At 43.6% G+C, this 19,927-nt stretch overlaps 1 protein-coding gene across 3 annotated transcripts; it reads left to right on the top strand.

Moving 5' to 3' along the window:
* The first annotated feature begins 5,187 nt into the window (after positions 1–5,187).
* Positions 5,188–19,798, top strand: INIP (INTS3 and NABP interacting protein). Of its 3 annotated transcripts, XM_075725898.1 has the most exons (6): positions 5,188–5,453; positions 5,956–6,042; positions 14,061–14,163; positions 16,723–16,813; positions 19,400–19,521; positions 19,691–19,798. In XM_075725898.1, the coding sequence occupies exons 2-5, from the start codon at positions 6,018–6,020 to the stop codon at positions 19,493–19,495; spliced, it is 315 nt and encodes a 104-aa protein (XP_075582013.1). In that variant the 5' UTR covers positions 5,188–5,453; positions 5,956–6,017; the 3' UTR covers positions 19,496–19,521; positions 19,691–19,798. The 3 variants fall into 3 exon arrangements, with proteins under 3 accessions (XP_075582013.1, XP_075582011.1, XP_075582012.1); XM_075725896.1 differs by having other exon boundaries at positions 19,400–19,798; XM_075725897.1 differs by lacking the exon at positions 5,188–5,453 and adding an exon at positions 5,460–5,510 and having other exon boundaries at positions 19,400–19,798.
* Positions 19,799–19,927: the final 129 nt, after the last annotated feature.

Genomic DNA, 19,927 nt, shown 5'->3' with positions numbered 1-19,927 from the left:
AAGACCATTCTAGAGGATGTAAAAAAATTAAAATCCAGCTGTATTTTGAAAAAAAGGTCCTTCCTTCCCTATGCTACAGCTCATGTCTTGTACTGCAGAGATTGAAGACATCAGGCTTTTGACCCAACCCAGTTAAATCTTATGCATGTGCTTCTTGAATCAGTACAGAGACGGGATCACTTTCAAGCAACAGCACTATTCATGTACACATTTAAGCTAATGGGTAAGCTTTTGCTGCATCAAAAGCCTTCAAAGCTGTCGAGTTTGATGAGGAAGCAATAAACAGGATTGTGGGAAGATAGGGCAGTTGCAATAAAAAGTGGAAGTTTGTGCTAAATGACTATAAAATGAAAAATTTGAAAAATAGTCCAAGCATGCAGAAGGACTACAGCTATGGATACAGTATCTTGAGGCAACTGGATATAAAAAAGTAATCCAACTAAAATGTTTAGAGACTCTTCAAAACATTCTAATTTGTTTGGGTCTTTTTTTTTTTTTGCGACATGCACAATAAATATAGAAATAAAAGGAAGTGTTTAGAATGGATCTGTATGAGAAGCACTGCCAACTGGAACTAACAGCACAGTCTGGAAGATCTTGGCTCAAGCCAAGGAGACATCCCACACAACCCATTTTCACATAGGAAAAAAAAAAGGAAAAAAAAAAGAAAAAAAAAGAAAAGAAAAAAAAAAGTAAATCACTGTTTTACCTCAGCTTTGTCAACTGCAAGTAGCCTGTGGTGAACAGAACTGCCCATGGCAATTATGAAATATTGCAGTTTATGATCTTTCAGTATCACATCCAATTTAACTCAGCTTTTGTTTATTTAATGAGATACACAGCTCCCTCTACATGGAGATGAAGAGAACAGCCAGCCTGAAAAACAGCATTTTATTGGCTCAAGAACCAGCATGGCCAGATTTGTGAGGCAATGTTCAAGAAGAGTCTTTTTTTAAACTGAAGATTTTGTAATGACTTTCCAATAGACACACTATGAATGCTGTATTTTGTAATTTGGTATTTCATTATGGTGAACAAGAATAGGAAGTTCAGGGAAGTGAAAGTATTCTGATGGATGAGAGATTAGACCCCATTCGTTTCAAGGGCTACTACATTCCTTCCCCTTTCCACAACCCAAGGAGGAAATTAATTTACTGATATGAAACTCCTCTCAAAGCCAAAGGATCATTTGACTTGAGGCAGGACCGTGTTTTCGTAGAGATGCTCAAAGTCACTACTATGATCAATTTTCATCACACTTGTACAGACCTGCAGAATTAATGAGTCCCAACGTTTCTGCAGTTGAGTTTCCTTGTTGATGACTCCTCCTCCCTACCCTGTGTTGTGGTTTAACCCCAGCTGCCCAGCCAAAACCAGCACAACCTGCTACCTCTTCCTTTTCTACCTTCCTTCCTCGATCCCCAGCCAAGGACCATGGTCTACTACTTAATTCTGCCTACCAGGGTTAGCTGTGCCAAAGAAGAGCCCAGCAACTAAGCCTGTCTGTCTCAAACTGCAGCTTTTCAGAATGACTTAACATCCTCAGTCCTGGCATGACAATGCAGAGAAATGCACCAGGCAGGATTATCAGCCTGGGCACTGCACTGCTCTTCACCTGCAATGCTTCTCAGCAGTTAAGGATTACAAGCGAGATGTCTAGGTAAAATGGACTGCAAACCATCCAAGAAAGAATAATTAAAAGGAAGAAAAAATAGCACATATGACAGTTCTTCAGGCATAATGAGAAATTACAAAAATTAAAAAAAAAAAACCTCTAAAATATTAGAAGGCGGGAAGGCACTCCATCAGCTGTTCAGGCAAAGAGAAGAGTCGAAAATAACACCTGTATGTGGGAAAGGCAGCAATGTTTGCCTTCCACAGTCTTAATTAACACAGCTTTAAAGCAAACAGAAGAATCCCTGAGATTGTCAGATGTGTGCTCGTTGCTTGGGTGCTCATTTGGGTTTTCATTAACACACACAAACACCCAGAGACTGGTTTTACCAGGCAAACAATCCAGGTAACCAAATTCTAAATCTGGATGTTACAAGTCTCTAGACATAAATTAGTTCAGTTTTAAGAATTTTCACCCTTACTGAGGCTTTGAAAGGTAAGTATAAATGCATGGACACACAGCATATTTGGTTAGCAGAACATTCCCTATCTCACAGAATTTGTGTGCATAACACTAATGGTCACTATTTTAAGTCAATTGTTATAGATACTATCAGTATGAGGTTTTTTATACATTCTGTACACTCTCAAAAAATGTAATTTATTTCTACATGATCTAGTATAGCTGGCTGCAGCAGAAGATCTTAAAAAATTGTTAATTGCCTTCAACAATTACGTATATATTTGGTGGTCCAAGCTAACAGACTAGTGTGGCATTTAGCACTATGCACACCCTGTGTACATTCTTACCAACATAAATAATTCCATCATAACTAAACCAACAGTTTTTAATAAGACTTTTTGCCACTTGAAGCCTGGAGAGCAATGAGGTTATGGACTTCTACAACTTGATGGAAGAGGAAGCAAATTAAATTAAATGCCCTGCAATGTACAGAAGGTTTGACTAATAGATCCAAGATTGCCCTTGCCAGAAGTGTCATTTGCTCAGAAATGCCTGTTACATCCACCACCAAAATCTCAGTATTAAAAAGTTTAATATCCTGCAGTAAAAGCACATCTAACTAGAGACATTGTGAACTAAGACTTATTTAAAAAAAGTAACTTATTTTCTGTACTTATCTTTAAATTTGGTTCTAAAAAATAGGTCCTTTATTTCATGAAAATTGTTTACTGCCTTAAAAAAAACCCTGCGTATAAATCTGACGTAGGCAATGTGACTGTTTTCTTGGCTAGCCAGGTCAGTGTTGGCCCCATGTGTTTGCAGCCCGTTATACTACTTACTTATTGCAGTTCTTAAGAATTGACTTTACTCGTGTATGATCAGGGGTACAGCTCTTAAGGGTCACAGTTCAAATCACTACTCAGCTTGGTTTGAGTCAAACTGCAGTATTTTAACCACAAGGATGGAAAATAAAAGTCACAGATTGCTGTTTAAGACTAAGGCTTATCCTCCAGGACAGGTTGGATCACTTAAGAAAAGATACTCTCGATTTATAAAGCTGTAACTTGACATTTCAAAAACAAACCATGCATTAGTAACATGAACGCACAACCCTTTTTGGAATTCATGCCAAATACTTGTTCCTGCTGTGTTCAAACTCTGTGGCTGTGATAAAAAAATAAGCAACCCTTGGTCAAGCATTGGAACAGGCTGCCCAGAGAGGTGGTGGAGTCACCGGCCCTGATTCCTGAAGGCGTTCAAAAAACGTGTAGACGTGGCACTTTGGGACATGGTTTAGTAGGCATGGTAGTGTTGGGTTGGCAGTTGGGCTGATGATCTTAAGAGATCCTTTACAACCTTAGTGATGCCTAGTTTTACTTTCATCAAAAAAATTAACCCAGCCACCAAGCCAGGAAACATGAAATTAATTATTACTCGAACTTTAACTGGTTTAGTGGTGGACTTGGTAGTTTTAGGCTAACGGTTGGACTGGCTGATCTTAAAGGTCTTTTCCACCCTAAACGATTCCATGATTCTGTGCTCCCCTTCCACTTTTCTTTTTTTCCCATTTAACTACACAGATGCCTAAAGTCCCCTTAGTGTGATCCAAGGGTCACCCTCGGACTTGCCCCTGAACCCCTCCTTGTAGGCTGGGTGATGCCCCTTGCAGGAACCACGAAGCAGGAATACAGTGTAAATCATAGAATCATTTAGGTTGGAAAAGACCTTTAAGATCATCCAGTCCAACCACTAACCTACACTACCAAGTCTGCTCTAAGCCAATCAAGAGTAGACTAGACTAAACCATGTCCCCAAGTGCCACGTCTACCCGTTTTTTGAACACTTCCAGGGATGGTGACTCCACCACCTCTCTGGGCAGCCTGTTCCAATGCTTGACTATCCTTTCCGTAAAGAATTTTTTCCTAATTTCCAACCTAAACCTCCCCTGGCACAGCTTGAGCCCATTTGCTCTCATCCTATCACTAACTACTTGGGAGAAGAGACCAACACCCACCTCACTACAACCACCTTTCAGGTAGTTGTAGAGAGCGATAAGGTCTCCCCTCAGCCTCCTCTTCTCCAGGCTAAACAACCCCAGTTCCCTCAGCCGCTCCTCATAAGGCCTGTGCTCCAGACCCTTCACCAGCTTCGCTGCCCTTCTCTGAACACGCTCCAGCACCTCAATGTCCTTCTTGTCTTGAGGGGCCCAAAAGTGGACACAGTATTCCAGCCTGAACGGAGCAATCGCTGGGGCCTTACTAAGCCTCCCCCGCGGAAGCCCGCGTCCCCCGGCCCCGACAGCGCGGGCAGAGGCCGGCGGAGCGGGCCGCCATGCCGGTCCCACCCGTTGCCTAGATACCACGGGCAGCCCCAGAGCGAGGCGGAGGCGGGTCCTCCTCACCCCGCTTGAAGCGGACTGGCCACACCTGCCTGTCCGTCAAGCCACACGCCGTGACGCACTTCTCCACCAGCCAGGAAGGAGATGGGCGGTGCGGGCGGAGGGGAGGGGGTGTCGTCGCGCGGGCGGTGCGTCATGAGCATGTGCCGCGAGCTCATTGGCTGCGGCAGGGAGCGCCGAGCTGGGAAGGGGGCGGGGCGGGGTGGGGCGGCCGGGCGGCCGCCGGGCTGCGGCTGGGGGCGGGCGGGAAGGAGCCGGAGCCGGAGCCCGAGCCCGAGCCCGAGCCCGAGCCCGAGCCCGCGGCAGGTGGGTACGGGGAGGGCCGGGCAGGGACGGGTGGTGCATCCCCGCCGGCCCGGGGAGGGCGGGAGAGCGTGAGCGGGAAAAGCCCGCCCGTTGTGGGCGGGGGGGAGACGGTGAGCGGGAGAGTCCACACACACGGGGGAGGAGGGGTGGGAGAGTCCATTCCGTCGGGCGGGGGGCAGGCAGCGCCGGGAGGCCCCGCTGCCGCCGGCGGTGGGAGCGCGGCCCCCCGGTCCCCTGAGAGCCCGGGCCCGGGCGCCGCCCGCCGCGGGGCTCTCCGCATGGTGCCCTCCCGGCGGCGGCCGGGCGGCGGCGGTCTGCGAGCCCGCCGGCGGGTGCGGCCCCGCGGATCTTGGCTTCTCCCCAGCCCGCTGCCGCGGTGCGGGCCACAGCCTTCCTCCTGGGGAAACGCATCCTGCCCGGTGTCACTGCTCTTGGCTAACGCTGCTGATGAGCTGCCTTTCCGTCGCGCTGGCGTTGCTGCTCAGGGACCCGCAGCTCCGGGCTGTAACTGCTTCCTGGTCTCCCGTTGAAACCTGGCAGATTTCTGGTTCGTGTTTCCCGCAGGATTCAGTGTCACCATCCCTCCCGTCCACCCGGCTGAGCTGGAGCCCTTCGCCACTGCACTTCGCAGCCCAGCACCTTAATGGAAACAGAAGTTGATGGTGGCCCGAGGTGACGTATGGCTGAGGAGCAGGCATCTCTTTTTGTTTTGCCACAGCTGTGAGGATGGTAACCTTCAGCAGGCCTTGTAGCTGGAATTTATATTTTCTTTCCTCAAATCATCAGTTTTCTTGAGTTAGACCCTAAACTGAGGTCGTTTGGGGCTCTAGCATTTAAGGAGTATAATGCTTTAACATGACTCTTAAGTGTAGTCTGACGTACTTTGTCAGGAAGAAGTTCTGTTAGGAAAATGGGTGTGTGACTCCAGAATGACTCTAAAGGTTATTCTTCAGTTACTAGTATGTGAAAAAGAATTGATCACAAGTTTTGATATTTCAAACTAAAAATTTAAATCAGAACAATATAAATAGTACTGCGTATTTTAAGCCATACACACGCTGTATTTGGCTTATGCTTTGTAACAGTTGCCACATTTATGAAATCTGTAACAGAATGAAATCTAAGCTTTTCTTTTAAAGGAATGTGTTTATCTTATATTGTGTATGTTTTGCAGATATTTGTGGGGTTAATAGATTTGAACTGCGGGTGAATAAAACTAGGGCTGAAAATTGAAGGATGGCAGCAAATCCTTCAGGACAAGGTAGGTTTTACTCTAAGTATTCAAGGGGAAAGACTATGTGCAAAGTGTTAGTGAAGTCACCAAAACCATGAGTTTACAAAGAGCAAAATGAGGAACAGAGGCAGGAAGGTGGGGCTGAAAGTGGCAGAATGTGAGCAAGCCTTCTGGGAAAAGGCACACACATTAAATGGTTGAAAAAGACCACTGATGGCTGAGGAGCTCTGAATTACTGTGCATTCCTTCGTGCTCAGGTTATGAAGTACCTAAACTAAAGGAGGGTAGATTTAGACTGGATATAAGGAAGCAATTTTTTACAATGAGGGTGGTGAAACACTGGAACAGGTTCCCCAGAGAGGTAGTGGAGGCCCCATCCCTGGAAACATTCCAGGTCAGGTTGGATGGGGCTCTGAGCAACCTGATCTAGTTAAAGCTGTCCCTGCTCAGTGCAGGGGGGTTGGGCTAGATGACCTCTAAAGGTCCCTTCCAACCCAAAGCATTCTGTGATTCTATGATTCTATACCTATCAGGCCTATGGTGCTGTGGTTATTTCCTGAAGCGTATTTCAGACACTTACAACACTTAGCATTGACGTGACTTGCAGCTCTTGCGCTCAGTATCAGGGAACAGCCAGAAATCTAATATATTCCGTGTCATGATGGGAGCAGCAAGACCCAGGCAGTAATAGCTGTCAAGGATAGATAGCAAGTGGCCAGGCCTAGGAGGAAAAGGCAAATAAAATCATAATGCTAACTCCGATTAAATATTTCTTTGCATGATGACACATCTCAGTTGCATCCGTAAAATTGTTCCAGGCCAAGGCATGTGCATTAGAGGGAGCTGAGGGTCGCGGGTGGGGGGGGGGTGGCGGGGGGGGGGGGCGTGTCACACGATAAATTGAAGGAGCATCTTAAATCGCCCTCTAGAGGTGATTTCTGGAAATCTTAGTGGAACTCTGAGGCTTGTCTCTTCCATGGAAGAGCTGAGGAGAAAGGCGCTTCTCAGGTATGGCTTTTCACTTACTGGTTATGAGAATTGAATTCAGAATTCAGTCTCCCGGCAACCTGAGACTTCTTCATGCACATTTGTGTGTGAGTATCCTTATCCAGGAAAGCAGTCCCATAAAGTTGGGGTGTAATTAATTCTGAAGTGCTGATACTTTGAAGGGGTACCAGATCACTTGTGTGGTTTCCTCCCCCTCCCCCCACAACAGCCTTCTGCTTTCAGAACAAACACAGAAGAAATGTTATGGTCCAAAAGATGGATTTTACTTTCTGCTTGACCAAAATAAGTTAGTTTTGTAATGCTTGTTGAGCTTTTGTAAAGTCTTGGGAGAGGAGTACTGCAGATTGCAGGTAGTTGTCTGCAAATTTTAACTCTGAGAAGTTTTGATACACAGTGGCAAATCTTGCTGTATTCTGTGAATACCAAGTCAGCATTATTGCAAGGAATAGAATGTTGTCACAGAGAGTTAAAACCTATTTTTTCTTAAATATGTGAGTTTACTAAGAAGTAGGATGAGTTTTTAGTGCCAGAATGCCTTTGCTTCTCTCCAGATTCCAGAGTTTATAATTTAGTAGAGCCTTGGAATCTGCTTTTATACTTTGAGATACCCTTTAGAGACTCACTAAAGGAACTGTTTAATTATCATATGAAAACTATTTGCACTAAGCAGGCAAGAAACACTATCAAGTTTAATCACCCAAATGAGCCTATAAATAGTACACCTAGAAAAGTTAGAAAGGAACAGATAAATATGAACAACAGTTCAAGGCCTCTGTACCTTCTCTTGGCCAGATGCAGCCTAGTAGTGAAAATGATGGAGACAAATGCTTGCTGCATGGCACGCGTATTGGTGCCGTTCAAGCAATTCATTCTCTCATTTCCCTCTTCTTGAACAAAAGAAATAGGGATTTGCTGAAACAGCCACTGAAAGGGTTATAAATAGTAGCATTTACTCAGAACTGTAAGGATGGATTAAACATTAGCCTTCTACATGGTAGGCTGTGCTTGTAATTTTTTGTACCGAGTTGTTTCTTTCCCTTTAATCAGTACCAAGTGTTTTCCAACTGAGTTTTCTGTTAACTGCAGACTTGGACTACAAAGGTTAAGATTTTGTGGACTGGACTTTCTTTAATTCATTGGACTCTTAGGAGAGCACTCTTTTGATTAGAATTTCAAAGATGAGGAGCTGAGAATTGAATAAAAGCCTTACTTCAGGCCGTTAGTACCACATGGAACTGATTGCATGAGACTGATTACAGCATTTAAAAGAAATGGAAAAGCTTTTAACATGCTGTGTGTTGTCCACAAGATGAGCTCATAGACCACAGTGGTACATTTGGGTGGGGGCAGGCTGGAAATCAGCTTCTAAATTACAGAAAGGACTTGCAGGTGCTTGGTAATTCTGCAGCAGTACTTCACAGTACTTAGACAACATGCATTAACAAGGAGAACACTTGAACACTTCCAGGGATGGGGCATCCACAGCTTCTCTGGGCAACCTGTTCTAGTGTCTCGCCACCCTCATAGTGAAGAATGTCTTCCCTATATCTAATCTAAATCTACCCTCTTTCAGTTTAAAGCCATTACCCCTTGTCTGAGCACTACATGCCCTTGTAAAAAGTCCCTCTCCAGCTTGCTTGTAGTCCCCTGTCAGGTACTGGAAAGCTGCCCTAAGGTCTCCCCGCAGCCTTCTTTTCTCCAGGCTGAACAACCCCAACTCTCTCAGCCTGTCTTCATAGGAGAGGTGCTCCAGCCCTCTGACCATCTTCATGGCCCTCCTCTGGACTCAGTTCAATGGGTCTGTGTCCTTCTTATGTTGGGGGCCCCAGAGCTGAACACAATATTCCAGGTTCTTTATCCACCGAGTGGTCCACTTGTCAAATCCATGTCTCTCCAATTTAGAGACAAGGATGTGGTGCAGCACAGTGTCACATGCTTTGCACAAGCCCAGGTAGATGATGTCAGTTGCTCTTCCCTTATCCGCCAACACTAACACCATCATAGAGGGCCACCAAATTTGTCAGGCACAATTTGCCCTTAGTAAAGCCACGTTGGCTACCACCAATCACCTGTGTTCCATGTGCCTTAGCATAGTTTCCAGGAGGATCTGCTCCGTGATCTTACCAGGCACAGAGGTGAGACTGACTGGTCTGTAGTTCCCCAGGTCTTCCCCTTTTCCCTTTTTAAAAATGGGCATCATGTTTCCCCTTTTCCAGTCAGCAGGAATTTCACCAGTCTGCCATGACTTTTCAGATATGGTGTATAGTGGCTTAGCAACTTCATCTGCCAGTTCCCTCAGGACCCGTGGATGCATCTCATGAGGTCCGTGGACTTGTGAACTGATGTTCTCCTACAGTGAGCAGTTCCTCATTCTCCCAGTCCCTGCCTTTGCCTTCTGCATCTTGGATGGTGTGGTTTGAGCACTCACCGGTGAAGACTGAGGCAAAAAAGTCATTGAGTACCTCAGTCTTCTCCATATCCCAGGTGACCAGGTCTCCCATTACCTTCTGGAGGGGGTCCACATTTTCCCTGGTCTTCCTTTTATCACTGACATACCTATAGAATCTTTTCTTCTTGCCCTTGACATCCCTGGCCATTGATTCTGCAAGGGCTTTAAGCTTTCCTAATCTGCTCAGACAATTTCTCTGTATTCCTGCCAGGCTACTTGTCCTTGCTTCCACCATCTGTAGGCTTCCTTTTTGTGTTTGAGTTTGTCCAGGAGCTCCTTGTTCATCCCATGCAGGCCTCCTAGCATTTTTGCTTCACTTCCTCTTTGTTGGGATGCATTGTTCTTGAGGTTGGAGGAGGTGATCCCTGAATATTAACCAGCTTTCTTGGGCCCCTCTTCCCTCCAGGGCTTTATCCCATGGTGCTCTACCAAGCAGATCCCTGAAGAGGCCAAATTCCAGGGTACTGAGCTTGCTGTGTGCCCTCCTTGGTGCCCTAAGGATCTTGAACTCCACCACTTCATGGTCACTGCAGGCAAGGCTACCCTGGAGCTTCCACTTTCCCCACCGGCCTTGTTGGTGACAACAAGGTCCAGCATAGCACCTCTTCTCCCAGATTGCTTGTGCCCTGATGTGTTGTCCCTCCAACAGATAGCGGAGCGGTTGAAGTCTTCCATAAGGACCAGGGCTTGTGAATGTGAGGCTGCTCCTATCTGTCTGTAGAGGCCCTCATCTGCTTAGTCTTCCTGGTCAGGTGGCCTGTAGCAGACCTCTGCTATAATGTCACCTGTCCCTGCCCTCCCTTTAATCCTGACCCATAAGCTCTAGTCAGTTCCTCATCCATCCCAGCTGGAGCTCCATGCATTCCAGCTGGTCATTGACATAGAGGGCAACACCCCCTCCCTGTCTCCCCTGCCTGTCCTTCCTAAAGAGCCTGTATCCTTCCATTCCAACACTCCAGTCATAGGAGCTATTCTCTGTGATGCTGGTAAGATCACAGCCCTGCAGGTGTGTGCATGTCTCTTAACTTCTCATTTACTCCCCATGCTATGTGCATTTGCATAGAGCCATTTAAGTTGGGCGCCAGATGAAGCTGACTTACTGGCTGGAATTCCTTTCTGCTGCTCTTCAGGTGCTCTCCTGCTGACCTGTGATCCTTCTTCAGGCTCTGGGCATCTATTGTTGGCACTGGCACCAAACTGGTAGGAGTGGGATGGATTGAGGTTCCCTCCAATAGCAACCTTAGTTTAAAGCAACAGCCTGAAGTAAGGCTTTCATTCAATTCTCTTTGGTTTAGCTGCACTCATATGCAGCTCCTTATCTTTGAAATTCTAATCAAAAGAGTGCTTTTAAACCATCTCCTGCTACTTGAGGGCTGTAGCCTGGAGAAGAGAACTTTGTGGCTGTAAAGCAATCAATGACTTACATTCAGCTATGCATGTAGCTGTTTTCTGGAGGGACAGACAAAACATATTAATATATCTTTTAGTAACTCAAGTTAATTTACTGAATTGCTAATATGCCTCTTGTTTCATTGTCACACAATGTATATGAAAGCATATCTGAATGTAAATTGTTACTGAAAAGTACTGACGTGCAGCAGACTATTAGATGATGTTTTGTGATGCCAGTAGTCATAAGCAGGAGAGGAAATCAAAATACAGTTACTCCATCCTTTTTCCCAAGCATTGTGTGTTTAATAAGGTTTTTAGATTCTACTTTTTAAGAGGTTGCTGCCTCACTTTCTGAAGGCTACCATTTATGAAAACATGCACTTCCATAAAGAAATTGCTGTGAAATGCTTTCTGAATTGAGCAGGCGGAACAGTGTGCAGTGACAGTGCTTTTTAATGTACAGACCTTAGAGTAGACATCCAGCTTTGAAACCACTTTTCCAAGTAGAAGCGTATCTTGAACACAAAGTGTCGGAGGACTCTTTCATGCCATTACACATCTATGGACAAATGATAAATAATGCATAATAGAAAAAACTTACACATACTATTAATTTGAAGCAACAAACAGATCAGGGAAAAGATATGAGATTAAAAGCAAGAACTTTAAAAGTAGGTAAAGGTAATACTGTTTCTTGCCATGCAGAGTTAGCTAGCAGAACTAATTGACATACATATCGGTAAGGTAGGGTGGTAGGATCAGGTGTTAGGATTAGGTTAAAGAGTAAAGCTTGCTGTGAGCTCTTAAAGCTACCAGCATCACTAAGCAAGGCTTCAGCTTTCTCTAATTTTCTGCTTTTCATATGCAAAACATTGGTGCAAGTAAACTTTTAGCTGCACAGAGCACATAATACAGTGCTTGATCTCAGACATAGAGGTGTCAGAAAGAACAGGTTTAAATTTTAAATGTCCTGAATGTGCTACCTTAGAGAGTAAGTAATCTGAGGATCCAGGTGCTCAGTTTGACATCTGACACTGCCATTAATTTATTTAGCTGCTTTGAAAGGCAACTTATTAAAAAGTGGTCTCCTTTTTCTTGCCTCAATCACCATATCATCTGAATTCCAAGCATGCATTTAGATTTATGCAGTTTGGGATAAACAAGCACTAGCAGAAGGCTGCTGAGTAATATGTCAAGTATTAAGCTTTCTGGCTGAAAACTGTGTAGAATGAGCATATAGAGGTGATCACTTTAGCTCAGACCCTCTTAGAGGTACTTCAGTCATCCTATTACAGCATTGTCTCCAGAATTTACAAGAAAGTAAAGTGTGGGCTAGCTGCAACTCAGAAATGTTGAATCTCAAGATCTCTCAGCCTTTGTATCTCTTAGAGCACGCATTCAGCTGTATTGTAATGTTTCAAACTCATTGCAAGTGCAGGGTGTTCAAAACCAGGTAGCGTACAATACCTAAAGAGCAGAGAAACATCCAAGACCTGAATCAATACACTTACAAAATGGAGTTTAAGTGGAACTAATGCCATGTGGGAAGGAGAGAGTAACAGATGGGAAAATAACAATTAATTACATTTAATTTAAAAAATCTGTTAACAAATGTAAAGATGATTAAGGGTGATCTTGCATAAAACCACTGTAAAATGTAATCGAACAACTGCTCTTTTCGAGAACTCTGAGACACTGAGGCTTAGGGGTGTGTATGTTAGGCACAGGAAAAGAAAAAGGTCAGGGTTTGGTAGCAAGGTAGTATGGGTGAAAATTATTATTTAGAGTTGAAGGTTTCTACCTGATAATTCTCTCCTTCATTGAGCCATGCTGATGAAAGGAATATTGCATTATGTAATTGAGCAGCAACAAAAGATCCCTCAAAGGGAATGAACCTTGAGTGCAGTTACCGAAAATAAATTTGAAATCATTTTACCTTGACATGCTAATATTCCCCTTAAGAGTTACCATGTCTGGCCATCCTAACAGCTTGTGGGCTCCCATTTTTTAGTGGTGTTACTAAAAGAGCACTCAAGACAGGGGCGGCGGCACAACACACAGCAGTTTCCAGTGGGAATGACTTTGACTTTTTGTACGGAGGAAATAAAGGAGATAACTTGACTTTCACATCTATCTTTTTTTTATGACAGTGTACTGGCTTGATATTTATAGAATAACAGCAAATTAGAGATTTAAAAAATATTCTTGACATGAGGAGTGTCCTTAGTGGTATAAAGGCCTATAAGAATCAGCTTTGTAGCTGTTGTCCTCAGTTGTGCTATACTGGGCATACTGGGCAACAGCAGGGACTTGTGTATCTCATTTATTTGGTGGCCGCAATAAGATCCTTTACCGTATAAGAGTTCTGTGTAAGTGCAGCAGTTTTGCCACATTTTCATTTAGAAGGCAACTTCAAAAATATACAGATAGCAACTATTGTAGGCATTTTCTAAATTCCCTCAGTCACTCTACTTCATGACCCCTTCTCTAGTATACAAGATCCCTTTGGCAGAAACAGAGCAAATAAAGGCCATGCTCTTGTATTGTGTCCAGACAGTTTAATTCTGCTTCTCTATTCCAGCATTGTGGTCATACTCAGAAGGGTAGCATGTATATGTAAGGACATCGGTATATTAAAACTAAAAGCTTTCTGCACAGATTGAATAAAAGGTTGTAATTTTTTTATATAAGTACATGTGCAAGCTTAGCGGTCATCTCATTCTTACCTGTTAGATATGTAAAACTTGTATTATAGTTTGAGTTCACTGACATGAGAAATTAGGCCCTGTCAGTATATTACTCCATAATTATCATTGAGTTCTATGTTCAGTGACTTCATTTTAAATCTAGAAATGGTAAGTTTACTTTTTTTTAAAAGGCAAGTATTTGATCATGTACCTTGTTTATAGCTCCAGAGCTGGCTTGGGAAGGGGTAGGATCTAACCTGAGATAGAAACGTGGATTTTAAAATGTATTAATATGTATGATAGCTTAAAGAACCTACTTCATGTTGTAAAATGAGAAAAGGAAAAATGAAACCTATTTATTAATAGCCTTTCAGATGGGTGCAAAGTTTTGAAGATTAGTGTATTCATCATAATGTCATATTGTACAGAGTCATTTAATTCCATAGGGTAAGAGTTGGGCCATAGAAATCAAGTAAATCTCTCTAATATTTTTCTGTCATTCCCACCAGGTTTCCAGAATAAAAATAGGGTTGCAATCCTGGCAGAACTAGACAAGGAGAAGAGAAAGTTACTTATGCAAAACCAGTCTTCCACAAATCACCCTGGAGCCAGGTATTTTATGTTCTTAGACCTGTTTGGACATCACTGATTACATCAAAGGAAAAAAAAAAGCAAGTGAGCTGTAAACTTACATAAACACTTAACAGAAATGTTTCCCGACCATCTTCAATAACCAGTCAGAGAGACCTTGCACTTTAGGAACATATTAGTATTTAAAATTGTTTACAGACCCTGAATTTTGGCTTATATAACTTGCATTAGAGAAGGGGAGAAGCAGATGCACTTACTCAACTGTATTAAAGTCAACCTCAAAAGAAGAATCAGGTAGCAGGCACTGAGAAAGCATTTAATTATTAAGCTGAAATGCCCTAAGGAATGGAAGTAGCAGACCATTAGGTTCAGGGTACTGTGTGTTTAGAGAAGAACAACAGCAACGAGTGAGTTATCCTTGAAACTCCCTGTGTGCAAGACAAAGCCCCTTTATGTAATTGCAGATCTTCTTGTACAAGATACTGTGGTGTAAGGATGATTCTACACCATAAGGTGTGATAATCTAATCTGAGTTTGGGAGCTGTCACCAGGATTTCTCCCATTTAAGACAAAAAGATTAGATTTCTGTCATAAATCAGTAACTAGAAAATCACACACTGGTTTACATGGAGAAATTGAGATAGTTGAGCTTTTGGGTTAGCATGAAATGAGTGCAGTGCCGTATTCTAGACACTGTGTTACATGCAGTGTCTGTACAAGACTCAAATACTCTGAATACAGTCTGAATGCTGCCTGTGTCTTTTTTCAAGGAGATTCTAGGTCACCTTCAATTCCTTCATACTGTCAAAAAGCATGCAGAATATTTTTAAAAATTGCCCGAGTTAGATCTCTGACTCTGTATACAGTTAGTATTCAAGCAAAATTATTGATTAGAGAAGAAAATAGAAATATCATACTCTTATGTACAACCCCTGACTCCTGGCTACAGTGTTTCCATACTTTATTGCAAGTCTGGCACAGTTTTGGGGAGTGCTTGTTTGCTTTCTCTTTTGTTTAAGGAAAAATAACACTATATGCTAGTGAGCAGAATTAGACTTTACTAATTTTGAAAGTGGGGATGGGGAGGAGCCTACAAAGCAGCCCGCAAACTCTCTGCTTTGGCATGGTGGGCTGATGTGTGATTTTTGAGAAGCTGACGGTTCTGTGGCAGAGCTGTTGTGCCAAAGGTTTTGGACCACAGAGTTGTCAGAAATGAGACCACAGAAATTCTGCAAACTTGACAGAAAAAAGCTTGAGGTACCTGAAGCACAATAGTGGCATGGCCAGCATAAGGGTTAATTGAGTTAATTGATTTCTGGCCTTGGCACTTGGGAATCCTCTATCCAAGAACAGAAGACCTCTCTTGAAAAGTGTCAACTTATGATGAAGCCTTAACATTATCTACAGAAATTACATTGAAAAGTTAGAGGGTACAGAATTAAGTGCAAAATAAATACCTTCAAAACAACTGAAAATATTAGGTTTTAAATAAACTGAGTAGTACTTTTCTCCAGCAGTGAAGCTGATCTTAGTATTTGTCATAAAATCTGTTCAGAGGATTGTCAGTTAGCTTTCGTTATGCATTTAGGTGTAGGTTTGGCTAAAGGTCTTTTCATGAGCATGGCTGCTTTTGCAAAACTGGTTTACTGAATCAGCTGTTGACATTGAAGCTGCTGGGAAAGGTTGGGTGATGAGTTTGTTTGGATCCCTTGTGGTCCTTCATACTTTTGTCTCTATGACTGAGGAGAGCTGGGCTTTCAGCACCAATCTCCAGAGCCAATTTCAGACGTAGTTGTGCGTTGCCTTGTGATACAGCTCTAATGGCAGTCCTCACTGATTTCTATCTGGAGGATGGCTGATCATGTTACTTACACAGAGTTGGGGAAAAAAAAAGGTCTGCTTTTTATTTCTTCTTCTTTGATTAACACGGTGGACAAGTCTTAAGATATAAAGAAAACCTATTCAGAAATTTTCATTTGAAACCTAATGTATGCTGCACTGAGATAGATAAGTAAAATCAATTTTAGGTACTCTAAGCTATCATCAGAGGATCATTAATTGTTTCAGTTATGTCAATATGAAGCTCCTTTACCATAAGCACTGATCTGCCACCCACCTGCCGAAGAACTGGTCTTATACTGAAAACTGCAGAGCTCTTGTTAATGCTTCTGTTTATCCCAGTTGTTTAGGACAGTCACTGAGTGACTGAGTAATGATGAAAACACAAAGCTGTTGTTTTAAAAAACACTGATGATGTCTAATGTTGCACCCCAGTGGTTCCACTGACTTCAGTGGGACTCCACCCATGAGCAAAATCCACAACAGGCTTCAGGACTGTGAGTCTTCTGGGTTTAGTTTGGCATCAGTTGTTTATGCTAGGTCAAATGATGTGGCTCTGGTCACTCCATTTTCCTTTTCTCTTTTCTGTTAGCAAACAGTAATTCCAAACAATAGTTAACAATTGTCAAGCCGTGAGTCAAATAAATCGTGAGCTGTGGAAGTCGTGGAATCTATGGCTACAATGGCAAAGACACATTTTTTTCTGTGGTATGTATCATACCATCTTGTTCTTTTTTGCAGCATTGCACTTGCAAGATCACCGCTGAACAAGGATTTTCGTGATCATGCTGAGCAGCAGCACATCGCAGCACAGCAGAAGGCTGCACTGCAGGTAAGGTGATACAGTCAGGTAGAGTTTAGCTTGGCTCTATTTTAGATGTGCATCCCTTCAGAGAGCAGTCCTGCACCTAGAGAGAATGAAAAACCCCTTTTAGAGGTTAGGTTTCATACATTTCTATATTTGTCACAAATGAAGTTCCTTCTGAACATGAGCCAGCAGTGTGCCCAGGTGGCCAAGAAGGCCAACATGGATCAGGAACAGTGTGGCCAGCAGGAGCAGGGACGTGATTGTGCCCCTGTACTCGGCACTGGTGAGGCTGCACCTGGAATACTGTGTCCAGTTTTGGGCCCCTCAATACAAGAAAGACATTGAGGTGCTGGAGCGTGTTCAGAGAAGGGCAGCGAAGCTGGTGAAGGGTCTGGAGCACAGGCCTTATGAGGAGCGGCTCAGGGAACTGGGGTTGTTTAGCCTGGAGAAGAGGAGGCTGAGGGGAGACCTTATCGCTCTCTACAACTACCTGATGGGAGGTTGTAGTGAGGTGGGTGTTGGTCTCTTCTCCCAAGCAGCTAGCGATAGGACGAGAGCAAATGGGCTCAAGCTGCGCCAGGGGAGATTTAGATTGGAAATTAGGAAAAATTCTTCACGGAAAGGGTGGTCAAGCATTGGAACAGGCTGCCCAGAGAGGTGGTGGAGTCACCATCCCTGGAAGTGTTCAAAAACCAGGTAGATGTGGCACTTTGGGACATGCTTTAGTGGACATGGTGGTGTTGGGTTGATGGTTAGACTGATGACCTTAGAGGTCCTTTCCAATCTTAATGATTCCTAGTTTTTACTTTCATTATAAATGATCCAGCCACCAAGCCAGGAGGTGTGGGGTTGCTACTCTGCCCTTAATTCGTTTAGTGGTGCTTGGTAATGTTAGGTTAATGGTTGGACTGGATGATCTTAAATGTCTTTTCCAACCTAAACGATTCTATGACTCTTCTGTTACAATGAAAGCTTAAATATATCGGCTCATTCTCCCTCAGTATGGTTGTAAGAATGTAGCCTACAGTATCATCATAGCTGTTTTGTACATTTCAGTCAAGAGTCAGTTTCATCATACTTCTGAATGTCTCATGAAGTGTAGGGAGAACTAGCCACAGGGCTTTCCTTGGTTGAATCTGAGTAGATGCCAAGTAAATATCCTGCACTTATGAGTGACAGGGGTGAAAGGTTTGGAAAATTTATTTGTACATTTATAGGCTTCTATTTGCTGCAATTTTGCTCATGTCAGTTGAGGTTGATTTTGGTGTTGACATTGGGAATTGAGCAGGAAAGCTAGTACATGGACACCTGCCTTCCTGGCACTCTAGGCAGCATGACTTGGCAGAGAGCACAGGAAAGGGAAAAATGTTGAAATGCAAACTAGCAACTCTGTTCATGTATCCTATACCTTGTTGTGTTTCTGTTACCCAGTAAAGGCCCCAGATTGCTTCTCCTAAAATGAATGGGAGCAGAAATGAGCTCTGGCGGGGGTCTTGTGTTTATCACAGAACATTGTAGGCTGGAAGGATCCTCTGGAGGCTTCTAGTCCAGTGCCCTGCTCAGAGAATGACTAGCAGCAGTGCTGTATCCCATTGTTCAGGGTATGGTCCAATCAAGTTTTGAAGCTCTCCAGGGATGCACTTCCCACAGCCTTTCTTGGCTCTGAGTCTGGCTCTGTCTTCTCTATATTCTGTCACTGGGTATCTGAAAACAGCATAAGATCTTCCCTCAGCTTTTTCTTCTTACAAGAAGCTCAGTCCTCTCACCATCCCTTTGGATGCTGAGAGCTCCATCTCAGCACCCCGCCATCTCTTTGGGTCTCTGTTGGACTCCCTCCAGTTTGTATCTCCAACCAAACACAATATCACAAATGCAGCCTCATGGGTAGTTTGCCTTGGCCTGCTGGCTGTGGTGTTGCTGCTGCAGCCCACTGTGCTGGTAGCCTTTATCACTGCAAGGGCACACTGCTGGCTCAGGCTAAGTTTGATATCCACTAGGGCTTTTCCCTAGTGGTGGAAGGAAGGGATATGCAGGCCATCTAGCTTACTGCAGTCCAGTCTTTGAACTGGGAGGGGCTACATACGATTTTACAAAGGTTGTCCAGAGCCCTAAGCAGCAGCTGCCCTCCTCAGGTGAACAAACATATATACATCACATGAGCAGAAGGCTGGTGTCCCATGTCAAACAGGAGTGTGTCTGGTCACATCTTATTTGTACATGCAGGCTCGGGTCGTGTGACACTACTGATGCACACTTCCGGCAGTCATGTGTGGCAGCTGTCACATACCAAGACCTGTAAGTTGCTTATAGATGGGCATGGAAGCATGGGGTCTAGGCAGAGGAGAGTGGTCAGGAGTTCATTACCACTCGCCTCATCTCCATGGGATTTGCTGAAAAAGGAGCAGCAGGGCATGGCTAAGTTAATTCCCTTGATGGACCCTGTTCAGATGCAGCTGATTTAAAATGGTGGTTTTGAATTTGACTATTGACTATCAGAGTTGAGGAGCAGACTGGGAAAAATAAATAATTAATGCTGCAGAAGCTGTAAAATCTTGAATTATATCAGTACTGCGGGGAGTTATGCTTTAACAAATGTTTTTCTCTTTCCAGCACGCACACGCACATTCCTCAGGATACTTCATAACTCAAGACTCTGCATTTGGAAATCTTATTCTTCCTGTCTTACCTCGACTTGAGGCAGAATGAGGAATGTTGTTTCTTAGAACTGCAAGGTCTGATTTTTGTCCATAGCAGGAACTGTCTGACCTTTTAATTTCTTTACTTGTCTTAAAACTTTTTCCTGGGTTTTTGTGGTTGCCTTTTGGGAGTGTGAGCTGTAACAATGAAAAAGCAATGTTGTTGCACAGTGATTTTTATCCTGTATTTCTGTTCCTTTGTCAGGTCAAAGTCAGACGTAAGACTTCCTTGGTGTGTGAAGTGCATAGCGCTTGCTCTTCCCTGTTTCTGTGCTTCCTTTCAATAAATGTCCAAACCAGGGTCATCAAGAGATGCACACTCTGTCAGCATTTGTGTCTCTTATTATTGTGTACAGGTACTATATTTGACTTTAATGAAAGGCAGAAGTTACTTTGGTCCATCAAAACAGACATGAATTTATCAAATGCATCAGTCAGTCCT

Source organism: Pelecanus crispus, chromosome Z, assembly GCF_030463565.1.
Source record: "Pelecanus crispus isolate bPelCri1 chromosome Z, bPelCri1.pri, whole genome shotgun sequence".
NCBI lineage: Eukaryota > Metazoa > Chordata > Aves > Pelecaniformes > Pelecanidae > Pelecanus > Pelecanus crispus.
This window is presented reverse-complemented; position numbering and strand designations above follow the sequence as displayed.

Coding starts and splice junctions, on each gene's coding strand:
- INIP (XM_075725898.1), top strand. CDS start 6,018: ATGGCAGCAAATCCTTCAGGACAAG. Junction 6,043..14,060: donor AGCAAATCCTTCAGGACAAG/GTAGGTTTTACT, acceptor CATTCCCACCAG/GTTTCCAGAATAAAAATAGG. Junction 16,814..19,399: donor AGCAGAAGGCTGCACTGCAG/GTAAGGTGATAC, acceptor TTCTCTTTCCAG/CACGCACACGCACATTCCTC.